This window comes from Maniola hyperantus, chromosome 22 (genome assembly GCF_902806685.2).
Source record: "Maniola hyperantus chromosome 22, iAphHyp1.2, whole genome shotgun sequence".
Lineage (NCBI taxonomy): Eukaryota > Metazoa > Arthropoda > Insecta > Lepidoptera > Nymphalidae > Maniola > Maniola hyperantus.
Window position 1 is genome coordinate 7,178,391 of NC_048557.2, and position 19,648 is coordinate 7,198,038.

General features: G+C 38.3%; 1 protein-coding gene across 3 annotated transcripts in view; it reads left to right on the forward strand.

Moving 5' to 3' along the window:
• Positions 1-19,648, forward strand: part of LOC117993029 (paired box protein Pax-6-like) — a 63,524-nt gene that overhangs the window by 23,062 nt on the left and 20,814 nt on the right. For all 3 annotated transcript variants that reach the window (XM_069506241.1, XM_034980780.2, XM_069506242.1), the window contains exon 5: positions 16,316-16,577. In XM_069506241.1, coding sequence (XP_069362342.1) covers positions 16,316-16,577 — 262 coding nt within the window. The remainder of the gene's footprint in view (positions 1-16,315; positions 16,578-19,648) is intronic.

A 19,648-nucleotide genomic window follows, 5' to 3' on the forward strand; every position in this document is an offset into this window, starting at 1 on the left:
CAGCATATGTCGATGTTCGAATGCACGGCGCTCGGGGGACGCACCCCAGCTTCTAAATAAGATTTCGTTTAAAAAACAAATACTTACTTGATGAGGTGACGAAATTATTGCAAGACGAGTCTTTGTAAAAAATCTGCAAATCTCCATAATATTCTCGAAGATGTGTGACGTCTGCCAATCCGCATTTGGCGCAGCAGCGGGTAGTTTATGGCCACAACCTATTCTATTCCGGGAGGAGACCCGTGCTCAGTAGTGAGCCGGCGATGAGTTTTGACCAACTTCAAAAAAGGAAATTTCTTAATTCAGACCGTTTTATTTAAAAAAAAGTAACTACTGAGTTTCTAGCTGAGAAAAAATCTACCTTTCAAACCGGTGGCCGGTGGTAAAGTTTTGACATGTCAGAAGAGGCATAAGTTGGCCTACTTATATGATTTAAATCAATATTTTGAATATAAATTAAACTAATTTCGTAGCACTTAGCTACGGCGTAGACACCGTAGCACATCGAATTTAATGCACCGTGTAGACATGTCGATTGTTATCTAAATGATCATGATTGCGCTATAGGTCACAACCCTCAGAAACACAGCCGTGACACAGTCGTGATAGCCTAGTGGTTAGAATGTCTACCTTCTATTCGGGAGGTTGGGAGTTCGACTATGGCCAAACCTCAATAGAGAGCCGGCGATTAGTGGATCATGACGATAATGACCCACAGAAATGACGAAGGTGACCAAGGTGCTAGAATGGCGATCTCGCACCGAAAGACGCAGCGTTGGAAGACCCCCACTAGGTGGACGGACGACATCAGACGAGTCGCAGGGAGCCGCTGGATCCAGGCGGCGCAAGACCGTGGCGTGTGGAAGTCCCTACAAGAGACCTATGTCCAGCAGTGGACGTCTATTGGTTAATGATGATGATGATGATGACTATCAACAATCCACCTAACAATACTCACTAATGAAACATTTCTTAGGTGAATTAGTTTTTGTATTTTTTGTTACTTATTATTCTTTAAGTCTTTCAAATAAAATGTAGTGCTACTTTTTGATCTCACAAACATGTCCGTACATTTATTTTACTCGTTCTGCACAAAATATTATTTTATTAACGATTTTAATTTAAACCAGAACCATGAGGACAACCTACTGATTAGGTACCAGGCATTCATAGGCATCGGGTGGTTATTGGAGCTAAACAAACGTAATGTTGGCAACAATGGAATGTGTGGAACGCTAATCCAGATTGGCTAATGAATAGCTCAGCCACTAACGCATTAGTGGTATTAGTCGCACGCAGCCAATATTGCGCGCTTTGATACATACTCATATCGTTGCATAGCGTTGCTGAGAGCTTATAGCGATATTCAGATATGAAGATTAAATCAGGAATTCTGTTTAGGTTTTGGCTTTATAAATGTTAAGGTATAAGGTATTTCCAGACTTCAGATCTATATAGCAATGTAACTTATTTTTTTAATAATGGTCAAGTGCTTATCAGAACACGCGAAAGTTAGGGTGTCATAGTTTTCATCATCCAATCATCGCCGGGTCACTACTGAGGATGGGTCTCCTCTCAAAATGGGAAGGGTTTAAGCCATAGTCTGCCACGCTGGTCCTGTGCGGATTGACAGACAATGCGTAGGTATATTTAATAGTAGATAGACAATGCGAAGCTGTAATATTATGCACCGACTAGGTACCAGGCATTCATAGGCATGGGGTGGTTATTGGAGCTAAACAAAGATTAAATAAGACTTAGGTATATCTTGGCATAGTTTGTTAAGAACATAGCGATTTTTAGTTGCAGTTAAATCGGAAATAGGTACTGCTTAGGTTTCAGATCTTTAAATCCGTCTGCTGTCTATCCGTTTGCCTGTCTATCTTTCAGCGGGCTGCATCTCATAAACCATAATAGGTAGAGAGGTGAAATTTTCACAGATTGTGTAGTTTTATTGTCGCTACAACAAAAAATAATAAAAAAAATCCAAAATGGCCGCTATGTAAATAAAAAAAAGTGTTATTTCTTGTTCGATGATACGGAACCCTTTGTGTGCGAGAATCCGATTCACACTTGACGGGTCTAACATTTACAGCAACTTAAATTCATTGTACGTACCTACTCGATATTTTGTAAGTTTAATTCATTCACTTTAAGCATGTAGGTATCCGTAAGTTTAAGACAGTAGCCAGGCTCTAGGGGACCTCAAGGCATTCTCAGGGCCCTCTCGCTAGAGTGAACATCAAACGAGGCTCCTCACTCATAATCAGCGTTAGGCCTTCTTTGAAACAACATTAGCCTCTTTGGGAATTTAATTTGCGTTCACTTGTCGTGTTACGTTGAATTTAGTTGGGAGCGGTTACTGAAACATTTACAAATTCTAACTCAGACAAAGTACTTAGAGCAAAATTACAAAGCTCTACTTTGTGATTTTTGTCGACACATAGACAAGTTTATCAACTTATATATTAAGTAGGTCTTGATTAAGTCTACATAACATGAGGTAGATCAAGGCGGTTATATAATTGACAATCAATATGACGATGATGATGTGACAATTATTCTTATCCAAAACATAGACTGAAAGATTAATATCAATCGAAAATTTTAAAACCCTATCATTTTATTTGTAATCTCTAACTAAGTATAATATTATAAATGCGAAAGTGTGTTTGTCCTTCCTTCACGCCCTAACTAAGCAGCCAATCAACTTGATTATTGGTATAATAGAGATAGTTGAAAGGACGAAGAGTAACATAGGCTACTTTTTATCCCGGAAAGTCAAAGAGTTCCCACGGGATTTTAAAACACCTAAATCTACGCGGACAAAGTCGCGGGCATCAGCTAGTCTTAATAAATAAAACACAAAAAATGATTCTACCTGTGTCGATTATAGACTTTGAAACCATCTAACCGATGTGCCTCAAACCAGTTTCATTAGAAAGGCAATAATGCAAAAATGGTTTTAGACGGGAGGGGAAAGTATATCTTTAGATATTGGCTAACTACATTTTACCTCGAGAAAATATATTCATCCTGGAAAACGGAAATTCCGCACGGAAGAAGTCACAGGCAGCAGCCAATTAGAACTACAAAGACTAAACAAGCTTCTCAAAATATTTAAGCATACTTATTTATTATTCCTTAAAACTACCCACAATGAAGTGAAAACCGAAGGGTCAATACAATTAAACGCGACCATCTTTCAAAGCCAGCCAAATGGCAAAAGTCGATTGTGTTTACTTCGCGAACCGTCAGTCAATAATGATTTTATTTTAATGACAATAATCGCCATTGCTATTAATAATAATAATAATACTACAATAATATAATAGTGTATTATTAAGTTTCGTACGGGGATGAACGCTCGGCTGACTCGGAATGATTTAACGGCTTTTTATTTTAGCCCCGTTGCGTTGTGTTAAAATATTCGTTACTTTTGTCTGGCGGAAAAAAATCTTTTCGGATTGACGCGTGCTTTCATAGGAGAATCAGTTTTTTACCGCGATGATGCTTCAAAGAGAAATCATTCCACAAAGGTATTTCGTCGTCGTCAAATCAATGGACGTCCTATGCTGGATACAGGTCTCTTGTAGGGATTTCTGTTGTAGGCGGTTGCACGAGTGTACCAGGAGTACAACATTCATGACCAATCTGCCAAGAGTGTTACGGCGGCAAAGAAGAAGAAAGAAGCTATCTTATTCTTCTTCGCCGCTTTCCACTCGCCGTCGTTTTGCGTCATGGAGCTGACTCCATGCTGCTCTCTGCGGCTTGATGATTTCGTCTATCTACATAATGGGGGTTAACCAACGCTGTGCTTTCTGGTGCGAGGTTTCTAGCACCTTGAGAAAACAACAACGCAATCATGATTCCATTCCATACCAGTAGGTATTTATGCGAACGTATTTTGTAATGCATGCTCAAGATATCACTTCCTTCACATTGTTGCGGGATTTCTTTCTGTTGGAGTCGTACTCTTTTCTCCTATGTTTTGAAAACATGACACCAATATAAATTTATATATACCTATATCAAAATCGGCACCACACTTGCGGCATAATCTCCTATAATTACGGACAACTGACACTCCGTAATCACCGAATTAAATCTCGCGTAGAATCGCCGAGAGAGGAGAAAAAAAACCTCATAAATATTCAACACATCTCGATAGTGCTGTTATTACATTTAATACCCACCCTTGAACAACAAAAACCCAGAGAGGACATCGTTTAGGCACAAAAGAGACACTGCACGCCGAATAAAATTATAATAAATATCTGTAGAATGAGACAGCGAGCTCGATTGGTTTGAGAGAGAAAGAGACAGCGTAGGTCATCCCTAGTTTAGCTTTACCAGTGTTACCACATTCGTAAATTCGCTAGGTGACAATACAGTGACATGTCATTTGGATTTTGGACGGCACTAGTGAGGGGATGGCCGTAATAAGTAATAACTCATGTTAACTCGAAGGGCATCATAATGACTGTGAACACCGATTTGGATCGAAACCTATTATTGTCGTGATTTCGCTGTCAGCGCCGGTCGTTCCTTGGGGGAAGAGTCATCTGTGAAATTATTGTAAAATGCCTTTAAATTTGGTAAATATGGGGCGCCGTTTTTCTACTTGAGATTCATTTGAAATCATTGTTTCATAATATTAATAGCCGTACCAAATAATAATAATATCTTTGTTTGAAAAAATATAATGTTTTTTCTTTGTTAATCGAGCCTCTAGCTCCTAAAAAAGAGGTGAAGAACGAACGAAAAAGAGGGAATAAAGTTGACTAATATCATCAGCTGGCCAAATGCAGATTATCTAGCAGACGTCACATACCTTTGAAAGAATTACGAAAAACTCGCAGGCATGCCAGTTTCCCTACTGTTTCTTTTGCCAGTCTAGCCCAACGCACTTAAAAAAGTTTCACTTCAGAAAGAAACTTGAAAATTATAGTTAGTAAGTACCTAATAGGCAATCCCATTATCCCAACGATATACGACCCTTATCCATGTCAGAAAATAATATAACCAATAAAACCTCAATAGGTTAGGTTGCGTTAAGGGAAAATTTTAAAAGCTATAATAATTTTAGCATGTCGCTGACGCAACCTTGTAGTTTTTATCCATCCCAAAAAGAAGTTTTACTTCAAAAAGATACATAAAAATGATAGTAGGCAATAGGTAGTACACAACAAGTCGACATGGCAATCGGGGTGGGAACACCCCGCACACCCGCACTGCCCCCGCGCTAACCCAGTGCGGGCAAGCGCAGGTGACGTGCGGGTGTGCGGGACGTCCCCCCGCCTCACACCCCGATTGTTATCTTAACCTGTCGCGAACTATAGGTAATCAATTTTAATCAAACCGGGCAAACTTTGTCACACATCCGGAACGATTATTCCGTCACGCATGCCATTATCCCGGCGATATACGACCCTTATCCATGTCATAAAATAATATACAACAAATCAATAATCAATTTTCCGCCAGCCCAGCCGTGTGTTATTTTTGTCGGCATTTTATTATTCTGGCAACACTCTCTCGTCTAGCGGAAAATCGACGGCTGACGACTGGAAAGCTAAGGAACAGCTAAATGTTTATTTTAAGGTTTGTTTATTTTAAACACTTATTTCGTATCTGTTATCTTTATTTTACTTATAGTTCGTTTGTTTTTAGAGTTCCAGATTTCCAGAGAAAAAAAGAAATGAATGAATATAATATGTACTACCTTTTACCTACTTCTTTTATTGTAGGCATGAAATTAGTACAAAAACAGAAAGAAATAGAAAAGGAACCCCTATAGGATCACTTCGATGTCTGTCTCTCTGTCAAGACCCGTCACGGGGATTAAAACCTATAGGGTAGTTCCTGTTGACCTAGAATAATGAAATTTACCTGCCATATTTCATGATTCTAGGTCAACAGGAAGTACCCTATAGGTTTTAATCCCCTTGACAAGTAAAAATCCGAAAACCGTTAATTTTTGCTCACAACAAAAAAATTAAAGCTGTTATTGACCGTTTTTTTTAATTTGATGTTAGTGCTGAACTGTAGGTAGTAATAAAATCAAAAGCAAGTTATTAAAATACCTACTTATTCAATTTCAATAAATTTTCCATGAAACTAATCTTTTTCTTTTTATATTTTAACTTTCCGATTAAACGATAGTAAGCACGTGCTCACATAATCCCGCACACTCAGCAGACAAGATTACGTCAAAATTAAATTAATACCCAAACTGTAGTTAATTAAATCCACTTTAACAATGCATCAACACGCCACCCGCCCATGAGAAAGCACCTAATAAACGGTTGCATATCATTGAAACGATCCGATCATGCGATAATAAAGAACCTAAACACCTTAGACGTTCCCACTCAATACACGGGGCCCTTCGCACCCCGTCGTGTCATAAACTCATAATGCACCGAACGTATTGACAAACTGCCTATAACCTATGAAGTCTCAATCAAACAATGAAATTTATGGGGCTTTATTGACCCATTTCTTTGATTCTTTGATTGCGTACAATACTTCGACAATTAAATTCAAATTTCGAATCGTGGGAATGGCGCGAATTAAGTGTTGACTCGCGCTGTCTTAAGATTGGGCGGGAGCTTTTTTTCTGTAGGCGTCTAGCACAGGGCGTAGCGCGCATTATTCCCAATTATGTGAAGAGGTTTTACGCTCTGCAGTTTTATTGTGTCTATGGGAAATTTATTTAAATAAATTAAATCAACTTTTGCCAGAACAAAGTAAAATATTTTAAACAGTGGTAGGTATGACTTCCTGTTAACTACTTGAATTAAACTTTTAATTTATTCAAGTAGGCTTGTAAAGAAACTTTTATAAATTAGTCCTACGTTATTTTTTAAGACTTAGATTAAAATTAGTAAAAAATTACGAACACTTTTATAGCTTTGTAACATTTTCAAAGTCTTAGTCCGTAAATAATAATCCATCTATGATTTGAAAGATTGATCTTAAAATTCTGTTAAACACGGTTTTGTTATTTTTAAAATATTTATGTTATTTTATGAGCTATTCAGTTTATTATTATTTCTTGTCTTTGTTTAAAACTCCATTAGATATTTTCTTTCCGTTCAAGGCAACTGCCTCTTATGACATTGTAATAAGAAGAGCCGGCGCAAGAAAATAATTATTGAAACAAATTAAAGAACTATTTCATTCTTCACTGAAAATAAAAAGCAAAATTATTACTATTATTTAAGTAAGTATTGATTTTTCCAACACTTTTCCAAAAGTTATGATGCGATGAAAATTATGCCGAATATTTTTACAATAAACAAAACCAAACACCAAAAAGCCGTACACTCCAATTTCGCGATTGAATTCGAAATTCAAAACATTAAAAAGAATAAAACAAAAGCGTAATCAATGAAATGCAAAGAGCATGGAAAGGTGCGCAGTTGTTCGCTTACGTTGCAAAGGTTGAAAACATCTGAAGAGAGTAAAAGTCACCCAAAATATTGACTCGCAAAGTGCCGACTTGGCGCACAATATGCCCAGCAGGTTGCCCATTGTAGTCGGCCCCTGTTCACGACAATGTAGAGTAATGCCCCGTAATGCACTGCTTTTTTCATTTCGCGAGGATTCTATATTTGAATAGTATACGCGAATTATACGTATTTAGTGCAATATTTAAAATATTATGTACGTACCTAATATTTTTGTTTAGTATCTAAGCATTTTTTTACGTTTAGAAGGTATATTTAAAAGAAAAACTATAATATTCACCTATAAATAATAAGTAAATGGGTATCCCATTCCCGACAACCTCCATGGTGCAGTGGATAAATGGGAGGTTGCGGGTTCCATCCCCGGCAGGGGCAATTTAGGAATTTCTAAATTTTCTCTGGTCTAGTCTGGTGGGAGGCTACGTTACCACTAGGTGAGATCGCAGTCAAGAACTAACTTGTAATGGAATTTAAAAAAAAATACTTGTTATGCAAAAACATGTTGAAGTCTCTACGTATGCTATTACTCTATACTCTGCTCTAAATTCATAAGTTGCTCTTAAATATTCTAATTTTTACATATTTTTTTTGTTTAAAAAGCTTGAACAATCTATTGGAGTAGGTAACTATTAGGTATTAAGTAGGTACCTACTTAAATATCATGAGTTTTTAATTTAAAACACTATATTTAGACTATATCGTGTACAATACCTAATTTTTGATGAGATGATAGGTAGATCGACGCGATCGTTCTGTAGGATGGGGCTGGCCACGACTCTAATGCATACAGACGATTCTGCCGGGAAAATATTAATTATTATCATTTTAAATAAGCATACAGATAGCTATTATGACGTAGGCATCCGCTAAGAAAGGATTTTTGAAAATTCAACCCCTAAGGGGGTGAAATAGGTGTTTGAAATTTGTAGTCCACGCGGACGAAGTCGCGAGCATAAGCTAGTAACCATATATGCCTGTCAAAAACAAAACAATGAATGCTGCCCTAATAAATACTAAGCAACGACACCAAGACATGTTCCAAATATAAAATAAATTACATTAAACGTGCACCTACCTTCAAACGGCACAGTAAAAAGTATGAAAGGTGCCCCCTAAATACCGGGTGAGGTGAAGCGCGAAAATTATCTTATATTTGCTCAGACGCCGTGAACGCTGGGGCGAGAATACTTTTCAATAAGCTTAGAGAGCGATTTTTTTTGCGAACCCATCTTGTAGAGAGCGTTTTGTAAAACGGAACGCGCAAATAGAGGGTGCCTATTGATCGATTCGATTATTTCGATATTTTTGACGTCATCAACATCATCATGATCAACCCATCGCTGGCCCACTACTAAGTACTCACTATATTTGCTCAAACGTCGTGAACGCCGCCGGGGCGAGAATACTTTTCAATAAGCTTAGAGAGCGATTTTTTTTTTGCGAGACCCATCTTGTAAAGAGAGTTTTGTAAAACGGAACGCACAAATAAAGGATACCTCTCGATTATGATCAACCCATCACCGGTCTACCTATGGGTCACCTCTCAGATTGATAAGGATTTAGGTCATAGTCCGCCACGCTGGCGCCGGAGATCAGGGGTTCGATCCCAAGCACCTTCGGAGTTATGTGCGTCGAATAGGTTCTTTTAAATATAAAAAAAGAGCGAGCCGAAACAAACTTTGGCTCACTTCCTATATCCGTATACCTCATTGAATAAGCATTTTAAAGTTATTATGAGGTTTCTTAGACAGTTTTTGAAAAAACTACTGTTTACGAAATACTGACCGTCAAAATTTTTAGCAGTTAGGCTTGACTACGGAAACCTACTCGCATTGTTCTGGTATGGGCTTGACCAGTTATTTATTTCCTTTGAAAACTATTTCATACGGATAAAATAAAGAAATCGTCTTCAGCAAATTTTTAAATTCTCCTGGAAGTTTTTATTTTTTATGAACTTTACGTATATTTTGTACCTACTTCCCACGGAGCCAGGCTATTCCTTTAATCCTTTCGTAAGTCACAAAAACGTACTAAGTCAGTAAAGTTCTCGATTCGCTACCAGTGTTAACAACCGAAGTATTTTTAGAGTTCCGTAGTCGAAGGGTGCCAACGGGACCCTATTATTAAGCTTACGCTGTCCATCTATCTGTCTGTCTGTCTGTCTCATGAAACGTGGAGAGTTGAAATTTTCACAGAACGTTGCCGCTATAGCAACCGCTATAAATAATAAAAAACCAAGATAGCGAATTTCCAAATGGCCACCATATTTAAAAGAAAATTAAAATTGCAATAGTGTTATAGTGTTATATATGGTACGATGGTACGAGACCCTTCGTGTGAGAGTCCAATTCGTACCTGACCTGTTTTTTTAATCAAGCCTAATGCGCCGTATACACACTTAAATACCGCAAAACCCTTATAATACCTCATTTGAGTGCAATCGTTTAACAACTGCCTATTGTTATTTGAAAAAAAAATTAAGTGCACCAAGAAAATTAACTCATGTGCACTCGTATATACAAATAAAGTATAAACAGATTTAAATAAAAGGGTTATTTACTAATTGGTGGATTGGGTCTGTACAATCGTGGAAACCTACTCAATGAGCGTGTAAATCGAATTATGGTCCGTTTACAGGTCTGTGTTGATGTGGACATATTTTTTAGGGTTCTGTACCTCAAAAAGAAAAAAGAACCTTTATAGGATCACTTTGTTTTCTGTCTGTCAAGACCCGTCAAGGGAATCAAAACCTATAGGTTACTTGCTGTTGATCTAGAATAATAAAAATCTTCTAGTGCAAGTAAGGCGAAAAATCCGGAAACCATGAATTTGAGGTTAGGTCACAAAAAAACTGGCCAAGTTCGAGTCAGGCTCGCGCACCGAGGGTTTCGTACTACAGCCGTACTTTTACGATATTTTGCACGATATATCAAAAACTATTATACATAAAAATAAACAAAAAAACTGTTTTAGAATGCACAAGTATAGCCCTTTCATATGATACCTACCCCACTTGATATACTTAATTATCTTACTTTGAAAATTGAAAACACTGATTATTAGTTCATAACCACAATTTAATTTTTTGTGTGTGATGTAACCACAAATTCATGGTTTTCAGATTTTTCTCTATAATGTCTGCTATAAGATCTACTTACCTGCCACATTTCATGATTCTAGGTCAACGGGAAGTAGGTACCTTGTAAGTTTCTTGACAGACAGACAGACGAACAGACAGACAGACAGACAACAAAGCGATCCTATAAGGGTTCCGTTTTTCCTTTTGAGGTACGGAACCCTAAAAATAATTAAAAAGTGTTATTTCTGGTACGACACTATGGAACCTTTCGTATGCGCGTCCGACTGGAACTTGACCGGGGTTTTTTTTCCCGTTGACTTAGAATCATAAAATTTGACAAGAAGCATTGTTTTCTAGCACAAGTAAGGGCAAAAATCGGACAACTGAATTTGTGATACCATCAAAAAATATGTCATTTCTTGTACAATGGTACGGAACCCTTCGTGTGCGAGTCCGACTCGGTACTTGACCTGTTTTTTTAATGTCAGACCACTGTACAGAGGTTTTTCACACATGGCCTCACCGCACGGGTCGCTTCGATGTAGAATGTAGGCACATAAATATGCATAATGAATTTATTATGTTTTGTGCTGCATTTTCAAAGCCTTGTTTACATAAAAATAAACGTATTCAGTAATTATAATATATCCGGTAATATATGCTGAATGTTATATACATACAGTTAATTATGAAAAAAATCTACTTTAACATGAACTTCAAAGCCCTGTTTACATTTTTTAAATGTATCGGTAATTACATCATCATCATGATCAACCCATCGTCGACTTACTGCTGAGTACAGGTCTCCTCTCAGAATGAGAAAGGGTTGGACCATAGTCTACCGCGCTGGCCAAGAGCCGATTGGTAGATTCACACACTTTTGAAAACATTATTTAATTAATTTTTAATTTATTTAAATCTTAAATTTTAACAATATATGCCCTTAACAATGTTACATAGTTATTAGTTACTAAGAACAGGTGAATAGGCTATTATGTATAACTCTCATTCATGCAGGTTTCCTCAAGATGTTTTCCTTCATGGTTAAAGCAAGTGATATTTAATTAAAACGCACTTAACTCCGAACAGTTAGAGGTGCGTGCCTGAGATCGAACCTCTGACCTCCCGAATAGGAGATCAACGCCTTAATTAGGCTATCACATCGCCTCCCATAAAAATAATATTACCACTGAAATCCAAAATCCAACTACCTATATGAATTTACTATGAGATGCGTTGATGTCTTTTGGATAGCGCGAGCGTAGCCCCATTCGTAGCCCACTAAGTAGGTACCTACTTACAAGTTACATCGTTGTAACTTGTAAGCGGTGATAGCCTAATGGTTAAGACGTCCGCCTCCTATTTAGGAGGTCGGGGGTTCGCTCCCGGACTCTCTCCTCTCGACCTCTAACTTTTCGGAGTTACATATGTGTTTTGAGAAATTAAATATCACTTGCTTTATCGGTGAAGAAAAACATCGTGATGAAACCTGCATGCCTGAGAGTTCTCCTTAATTTTCTCAAAAGTGTGTAAAGTCTGCAAATCCGTACGTGGTCAACGTGGTAGACTATGGCTTAAGCCCTTCTTATTTTCGAGAGGAGACCCGTGCTCTGTAGTGACCCGGAAATGAGTTGATGATGATGATGATCGTTGTAAAAATAAAGCAAATGTCTTTGCTGTTTGCTGCCATTTTGAATTTCTATTTCTGTCGACAAAATACTTATTTTAACAAAAACAAAATTAATTGCCCATTCTATTTTAATATAATGAAGCGAGAGAAAATAATTAGAAAAACATTTAATTAGCTCGGATCATTGACTGTCAAATCTTTGCTCTTCATTCGGTAGCTTGTTAAAAATTTCCATTCCATTTTGTTAAACTTGGAAAAGTGTTGGAAAATTGCAACCCTTTCCGATGCCATCAATTTATCGGTTTTCTAACTGAATAATCGAACTTAGATCAGACTTTTAATTAGTTAGATGGCTTGTTATAATTTTCTCTGTGAAGAATTTTTCACGATTTTGTTACGTGACTTCCTGATTCATTTTCAGGCAAATATATAAAACTCCAGATAGGCAAAGCCCATACAATGGTATTTTAAAAAGTGAAGACAGATTCGTACGATTGTATGTGTGACACCTTTGTGACACATACGCGTAGCGAGTAGCGACATAGATATTGGTGCGGGGTAAGAGGTTAACACATATTTTGACACCTACGTACATGCTTCAAAAATGGTAAACCGTTACCAGGGTTTTTGCAGGTTATTATTGGGTTTGTAAGTCCTGACCATTGAAGTTATTTCCGGAGTAGTCTGGAGTTTTTATTTGCCATGCCTTACCTAGGTATGTTGGTTTTTGCGATGTTGTAAGTATATTTTTGTTTTTTTTCGCAGTAGATCTTGTAATAAGATTTATCAAATATACTGTAAGACTCCAGATAGGCAAAGCATTTTAAATAGTGTAATGAAAATAAGCACTCTTGTTTGTGACTCGCATGTGCATAGTAACTATACATAGATAGAATTACCGATAATGGCGCGGTGTATAAGCACCTTTGGGTAAAACGACACCTTTAATTTTAAGGCTAAAAGTATATTAAACAATTATTACTTTTAATTAGAGATCAGTAAATTTAATTAAAACCAAATGTAGTAACTAACTCTACTTAAACCAAATGTTCCTATCTATACAGTATACCTACTGTACAACTTTTAAGTAGTGAATGTACTAACTACTTTCTTAATTAACATTAAGCTCCAAAAGACCATGCAAGAGTAAACAATAATTTGAAAAAGATATCGGAACCGTCTTTATCTGTGTTATCTGTGCTACAAGACTGTCAACTATCAAAGTCAATCATAGACTAAAAAACGCTTTTGTTTTGAAAAAAAAATGGCCGCGTTCGTTTTTCGAACGTGCCGCGCTTTCGCGGTCCATCGGGCATCGCGTCAGCTGCCATTCAACGCGCGGGCCGGACCACCGCGCGGCCGTGGATCGAGTTACCATCACAGACTATACTCGTATCTATCGTCTTACCTCGCCTTCCTGTCCTACGTCTAAGTTACGCGCTACGTCCGTTTCAGCAACCAAGAGACATGCCAACTGGTTTTTTTAATCATAAAGTGCTAACAACAGTACTTTACTATCATTACAACAAACCAATAAACCAACAAACACTTTCGCATTTATAATATGGGTCGCGATTCTGTGTACTTCGATTGTCGAGTGCTTTTCCCTGAATCAGAACTGGTCAAAAGGTGAATTTTTGCACGTCTATACTCTCAGCGTCAGGTAACAGCTGTTAAAATTCCCTGAACTTCCTTCTCTTACAAGAGGTAGAGATACATAAAACTTATGCAGTATATTTCCTTATTTATTCCTTATATTATTCTTATTTCCTCAAAATATTTTCAGTGAAAAGCGCTTTTATAAGCGCGTCAATTTCTAAGACATGTTTTTTGATATTTCAAGCTTCTGAGCAACTACAGTCATTCTTATGAACGGTTATGATCATTAACGCTAGTTGAACTGGACATAATTGTTATTATTTTAATATTGAAATAAACTATGAAAAAATATTTACTTACATCATGTAGGCCAACTTATGACACTTATGATCAATCCATACTTTACCATTCTATTTGCAGAGAAGAACTGGCAAGACAATTTTTTCAAAGGCACCATGGGTACATTTCTTAGCTAGAGATAAATTCTAACAAAACGTCGAGGCTTCGACGTCACCGGCCGGCGTCAAATGTTAGTGGTAGCCCTGTGGTAGCTTTATTTTTCTGTGAATTTGTGTCTCCTCCATATCTGAGACATCGTCGATTCAGAATCAAACCGAGAGTTCCCTCACTCTATTTTACTCTGTAAATGTTAGGTACGGGTTAGAACGTGTCGGTAGTTGACTTGTTGGCCAATATGTAGACGGCTTAAGTTACGCGCTACGTCCGTTTGGCGCGCTGTCACACGACAGTGACAGTTGGTAGGCCCGCGAGCATATTTGGTTTTCCTTAGCGCACACACAAGGCTGGGTGGGCTATCGGTTAGCACTCAATAATTTTGAAATGGATTATATTTCATACAGTAGGTACTTATAGTCCGCTACGGGTTGAGATAGCAATCGGGGTATGGGGCGGAGGGACGCCCCGCACATCCGCACGTCACCCGCGCTCGCCCGCACCGGGCTAGCGCGGGGGCTGTACAAATGTGCGGGGCGTTCCCTTCCCGATTGCCATCTCGACCTGTCGCGTACTACCAATATGTACTAATTTTATTTGTTTAATTTATGAATGAACTAATTAATAGTCCGTACAAAATGACTATTACGACCGTACGAAATACTAATTATTTGTTCATGAAAACATTTTAATATATTTTTTGTAGTAACCACAAATTCACGGTTTTCGGAATTTTACCCTTACCTACGTATGCTTTAAGACCTACCTACCTGACAAATTTCATGATTATAAGTCAACGGGAAGTTATAATGTATAGGTAGGACAGACAGACAGACAGACAACAAAGTGACCCTATAAGGGTTTTCCTTTTAAGGTACCCTAAAAAGCATGTGATACTGAGTGACAGTGATACTTAATTGCTTGAAGCGCAGATAATTCAGAAAAGTTGGAGATGCGTGCCCGAGCTCAAACCCTCAACCTACCGAAAAGAAGGCGGATCTCTTAACCACTAGGCTAGCACGCCTTTTTTCGAGACTTGTTTACTATTTTATAATACGTATCCAGATTTTGTTCTCTAAACTAGATATGTTTATGTATAGATTTATTCAAATATCACTCTCAGGTTTTTTTAAATAGAAAATGGCCTTATCTTATTAATATACAAATCATGCCCGCGTGGAATGGTGCCAAGAATACTGGCTGCATTTGCGTGCTGGACAGCTAGGTTGATCCCTTGCAGAAAAATGAGCCAGCCCTTCTGTCACCGATGAGTCTATTAATCGCGGTGAAATGTCTCGTAAAAATTTTTTTGCACTAAAATGATTGTTCACTGTTTTCTGATCATATTCTCTCCAAAGAGTACATAATCACTACGTTTATTCTCTCAAATGTCTCGTGTTTTATTTGTCATTAACATCGTTCGATCATTGATTCCATCTTGTATCGATATAATAACATCGCGGCTTTTAATGTCGCCTTTGTTAGATGTAAACAATTTTATGAAGAGGTAGAACAACAATTACGGTGCCTGTCCACTGTAAGACGGGTTCGGCAGATTAATCATACTCATCATCATCGTTATCGTCATGATCAACCCATCGCCGCCGCCGGCTCACTACAGAGCACCAGTCTCCTCTACCTACGGTACGCACCTCTAACTCCGAAAAGTTGGAGGTGCGTGCCTGGGATCGAACCCTCGACCGCCGCTTAGAAGGCGGACGTCCTAACCATTAGGCTATCACAGCTTACATATTATAAGAAAATAAACTGACTGACATATCGACGTACAGTTTAAACCACCGCTGAGCCTAGAAACTTGTAATTTCCCATGTAGATTTTTAAGAAAGGATTTTTAGAAATTCTACCCGTGCGAAGCCAGGGCAGATCATTGTCAATAGTCTGAAAAGTACGTAGATCCGTTCCACTCTACTTCAGTGGACAGGCACCCTAAAACTATGTTGAATTTGACAATCTCAGTGGTGCAGTACCTACCTAATTCAAGTCGCGGCATATTAGTTTGTATTAGCGAATTACTCTGCTGATCATCTAGGCATTTAATATCAATCTTCTATTCCCCAGGTATCTTCAATCAACCGAGTCCTCCGCAACCTAGCAGCCCAAAAAGAAAAGTCTAGCAACCAGCAGTCGCCAAGCGACTGTTCTACCCCCGTATACGAGAGGCTACGACTCCTAGGCACGCCAGGGTCCGCACCCGCCTGGCCTAGGACACCGTGGCCCACGCAGATAGACACCCGAAATCCGCCCTACCAGCTGCATAGTTTAAGCCCTGGCCCGCAGGCTATTGCGTGCAATGGTACTGAGCTACCGATATTGAAAAAAGGTAAGTTTTACAAGTATAGACTACCTAAGGACTAGACTAGATGTCGATGTCTTCGTGGATTTAGTTTTTTCTTAATCCCGTGGGAGCTCTTTGATTGTCCGGGAAAAATAGCCTAGGTCTTCGGGATGTAAGCTGTCTCTGTACAAAATAGATGATACCTGCGACTTCGTCCACATGGATTTAGGTTTTTGATAGGTATTTCAAAGATTTTGAAGGCATTTTTTCTAAAGATATTCCTTAAAAAATCCCTATCAGATCAGACAGTGCTTCATGGAAAGGGGCACGACCCTCACCAAAAACTGAATAATACGCAGAAAGATAGTGAAAGGAACCTACTAGCCATTCTAAGTAAGCTTGCTTTTCTCAGCTAAGGGTTTGAGGTTGAGCATTTCAGCATACAGTTCTTCTCCGATATGCGTAGGGAAGGATGCATCGTAGTATTAGAACAAAACGTTGCAACAAGCATTCTTTAGGAAGTCTTTTGGAACTATTTCCTGGTAGGTACTACAAGCTTACGGTACTTACTTACTTGCGGTTACGAGAGGCAACGGACCCAGGCATACACAGGATCGGATACTTCGTTGTATTTGTTTTCCCTCCTTACAATAGATAGATAGATAGAAAACTTTATTGCACACAAATAATGAAATACTGAAGAAAAAACAAAGAAACTAAAAACAATTGTATGAAAAGGCTGCCTCATTTACAAGCGATTTAGCGTTCCGGTACGATGCCGTGTAGAAACTAAAGGGGTTTAATAAAAAAAACTGCATCATCACTTACCACCAGGTGAGATTGCAGTCAATAAGGGCTAATTTGTATCTAAATAAAGGAAACCACCCAAGTGCGAGTCAGTCTCGCGCACTGAGGGTACCGTACTACAGACGTATTTTTTCGACAGACAAACAGACAACGAAGTGATCTTATCAGGGTTCCGTTTTTCCTTTTAAGTTACGGAACCCTAAAAATAAAAATCGATCGGAAAAACCAGGCAAAATCTCCCTCCAAAAAACGACACACAACTAAAAAAATTCATAACCACGAGTGTCCGTAGACGGGAATAATAAAATTAAAAAACCCACCAAAAAAGGGCAGCCCATCCGCAACAGCCGGTCACACTGTCTGGGTGAAACACAACTTTTTTCCCGGCATTTTGATAGTCGATTTGCGGCACCCCCCTCGCAGGGGGGGAGTGGGGCATCCCGCCTCCGGCACCGTCAAAAACATTACTCTGCTCACCCGGTTGGAAGATTTAATTTTCATTTTTATCTCAAACATCCCCCTTTGTAGTGGTCGGCTGTAGTCTGTGTCCAATTAGGTGGCTTTGAACATTTTTCTGGAAGTCGAAAAGATGGAGTTATGGAATTTTTAATTTCGATACTTATTATTATTGGAGTCGTAGATCCCTCGTAGGCAAATCTGATATAAAAACAAGCCTGCTAGCTGTTTCATGTGAAGAGAATAAATTGCACTATATCCGTGCTATTTATACTTTGTATAAGTTTGTTTTTCAAAATAATTTCTTAATCTGTAATTTGTATGTTCTAGAATAAGTTTGGTATTTTTGTTTATTGTATTTTCATTGGATTTCTTAATTGTTTTGTAAAATAGTAGTATAGGTAATCATGATCAACCCATCGCCGGCACACTGCAGAGCACGGGTCTCTTCTCAGAGTGAGAAAGGTTTAGGCCATAGTCTGCCACGCTGCCCAATGCGGATTGGCAGACTTAAATACTTAGACTTGTCACATACCTACCTTGACCTGTCACATAGTTAGGTGTACTTGAGGTACGTAGGGACTAGGGAGATATATCTGCTTGTTCATAGAGAAAACCTTCTGTGAAATTGGAAAATCTTTTAACCACACTTCAGGTGCTCAAATGGCATAGACTCTAACTGCTAAACCTTTCGGACATAGTGTCATTCTAATATAACAAAACCTGTTGCTGGCTACGCGAACCGTGAAAGCTGCCGGCAAATTGCGGTAACCCAACACCTCGCCACTAGATTAGGTGTCTTAGATCGTTACGACTATTTTATTGGTACGGAAAAAATATGATTTTACATAACAGCGGCCGAATAAAGTGCGTATAAGATCTCTTAAATAATATCAACTTTTTAGGGTTCCGTAGTGCATAAGTTTGATATGACAATTTTTTTTAATTTAGCCTTTCTGTGTAGTTCAATGATTTTAACTTTTAGAGTTGTTATTAGTACCGAGTACTACTTATAAGCACGCGAGAAGATATCTATAGGTACGTCTTGTACAGTAGTAGTTTGTAAAAAACTTTTGGTAAGTAGATACCTATTATTATATAAAGAAGCAGAGGTTAAATGGCTGCAGGTATTTAGCACACATCTTGTAGGTACACCGTGCAAGTCATATGAAAAGTAAAAGTGACTGGCGAAAGCCAAACTTCTGCTTTTCTTATGGATACTTTTAAGAGATCGCAAATCCCTCAGATTACCAAAAAGGAAATTTCATCCTTCAAGTTTTGATTCAGATTTTTTTAATTATGACCTATCTAGCGCATTAGGTAAAAATATTAAGTTTTTTGGCATAGTACTTACTCGTAATGCTCTACAAGCTTCGATACCCGTTGGTAAAAAATATCACGACCCTTTTTACATTGCTAGGATTTCTTAAGTAACCAAGGTCAAATCAATACCAGATTCCTTCAAGCATACAAACAGACAAGGTCAAAGCACGGGGAGTTAACGATAAATCCGTTAAGGAAAACTAAATAAACCTGCCGAATAAAGGGAGCCAGGACCGTGATAAATACCGAGGAAGAGAGACAAGAACGAACAAAAATAAACAGGAAAGAAAGGGACAGAAACACGTCTGCTCTCTTAAGATAAGGCGAAGAAAAATGTCGCACGATATTTATTCTCAGGGTTCCGTAACAAATGGTTATTATGGGGTTCCGTAGTAGTAAATTAGTGAGATGTATCGTTCGTTGAATATTTATTGTGGCGGTTGGCCCTCGGGGTCGACAAATGGGCTGGAGTGGTGAATTATGGTCGACTTAGACTTCAGGTGGTAATCGCGTAATGTAACTAAGTCAAT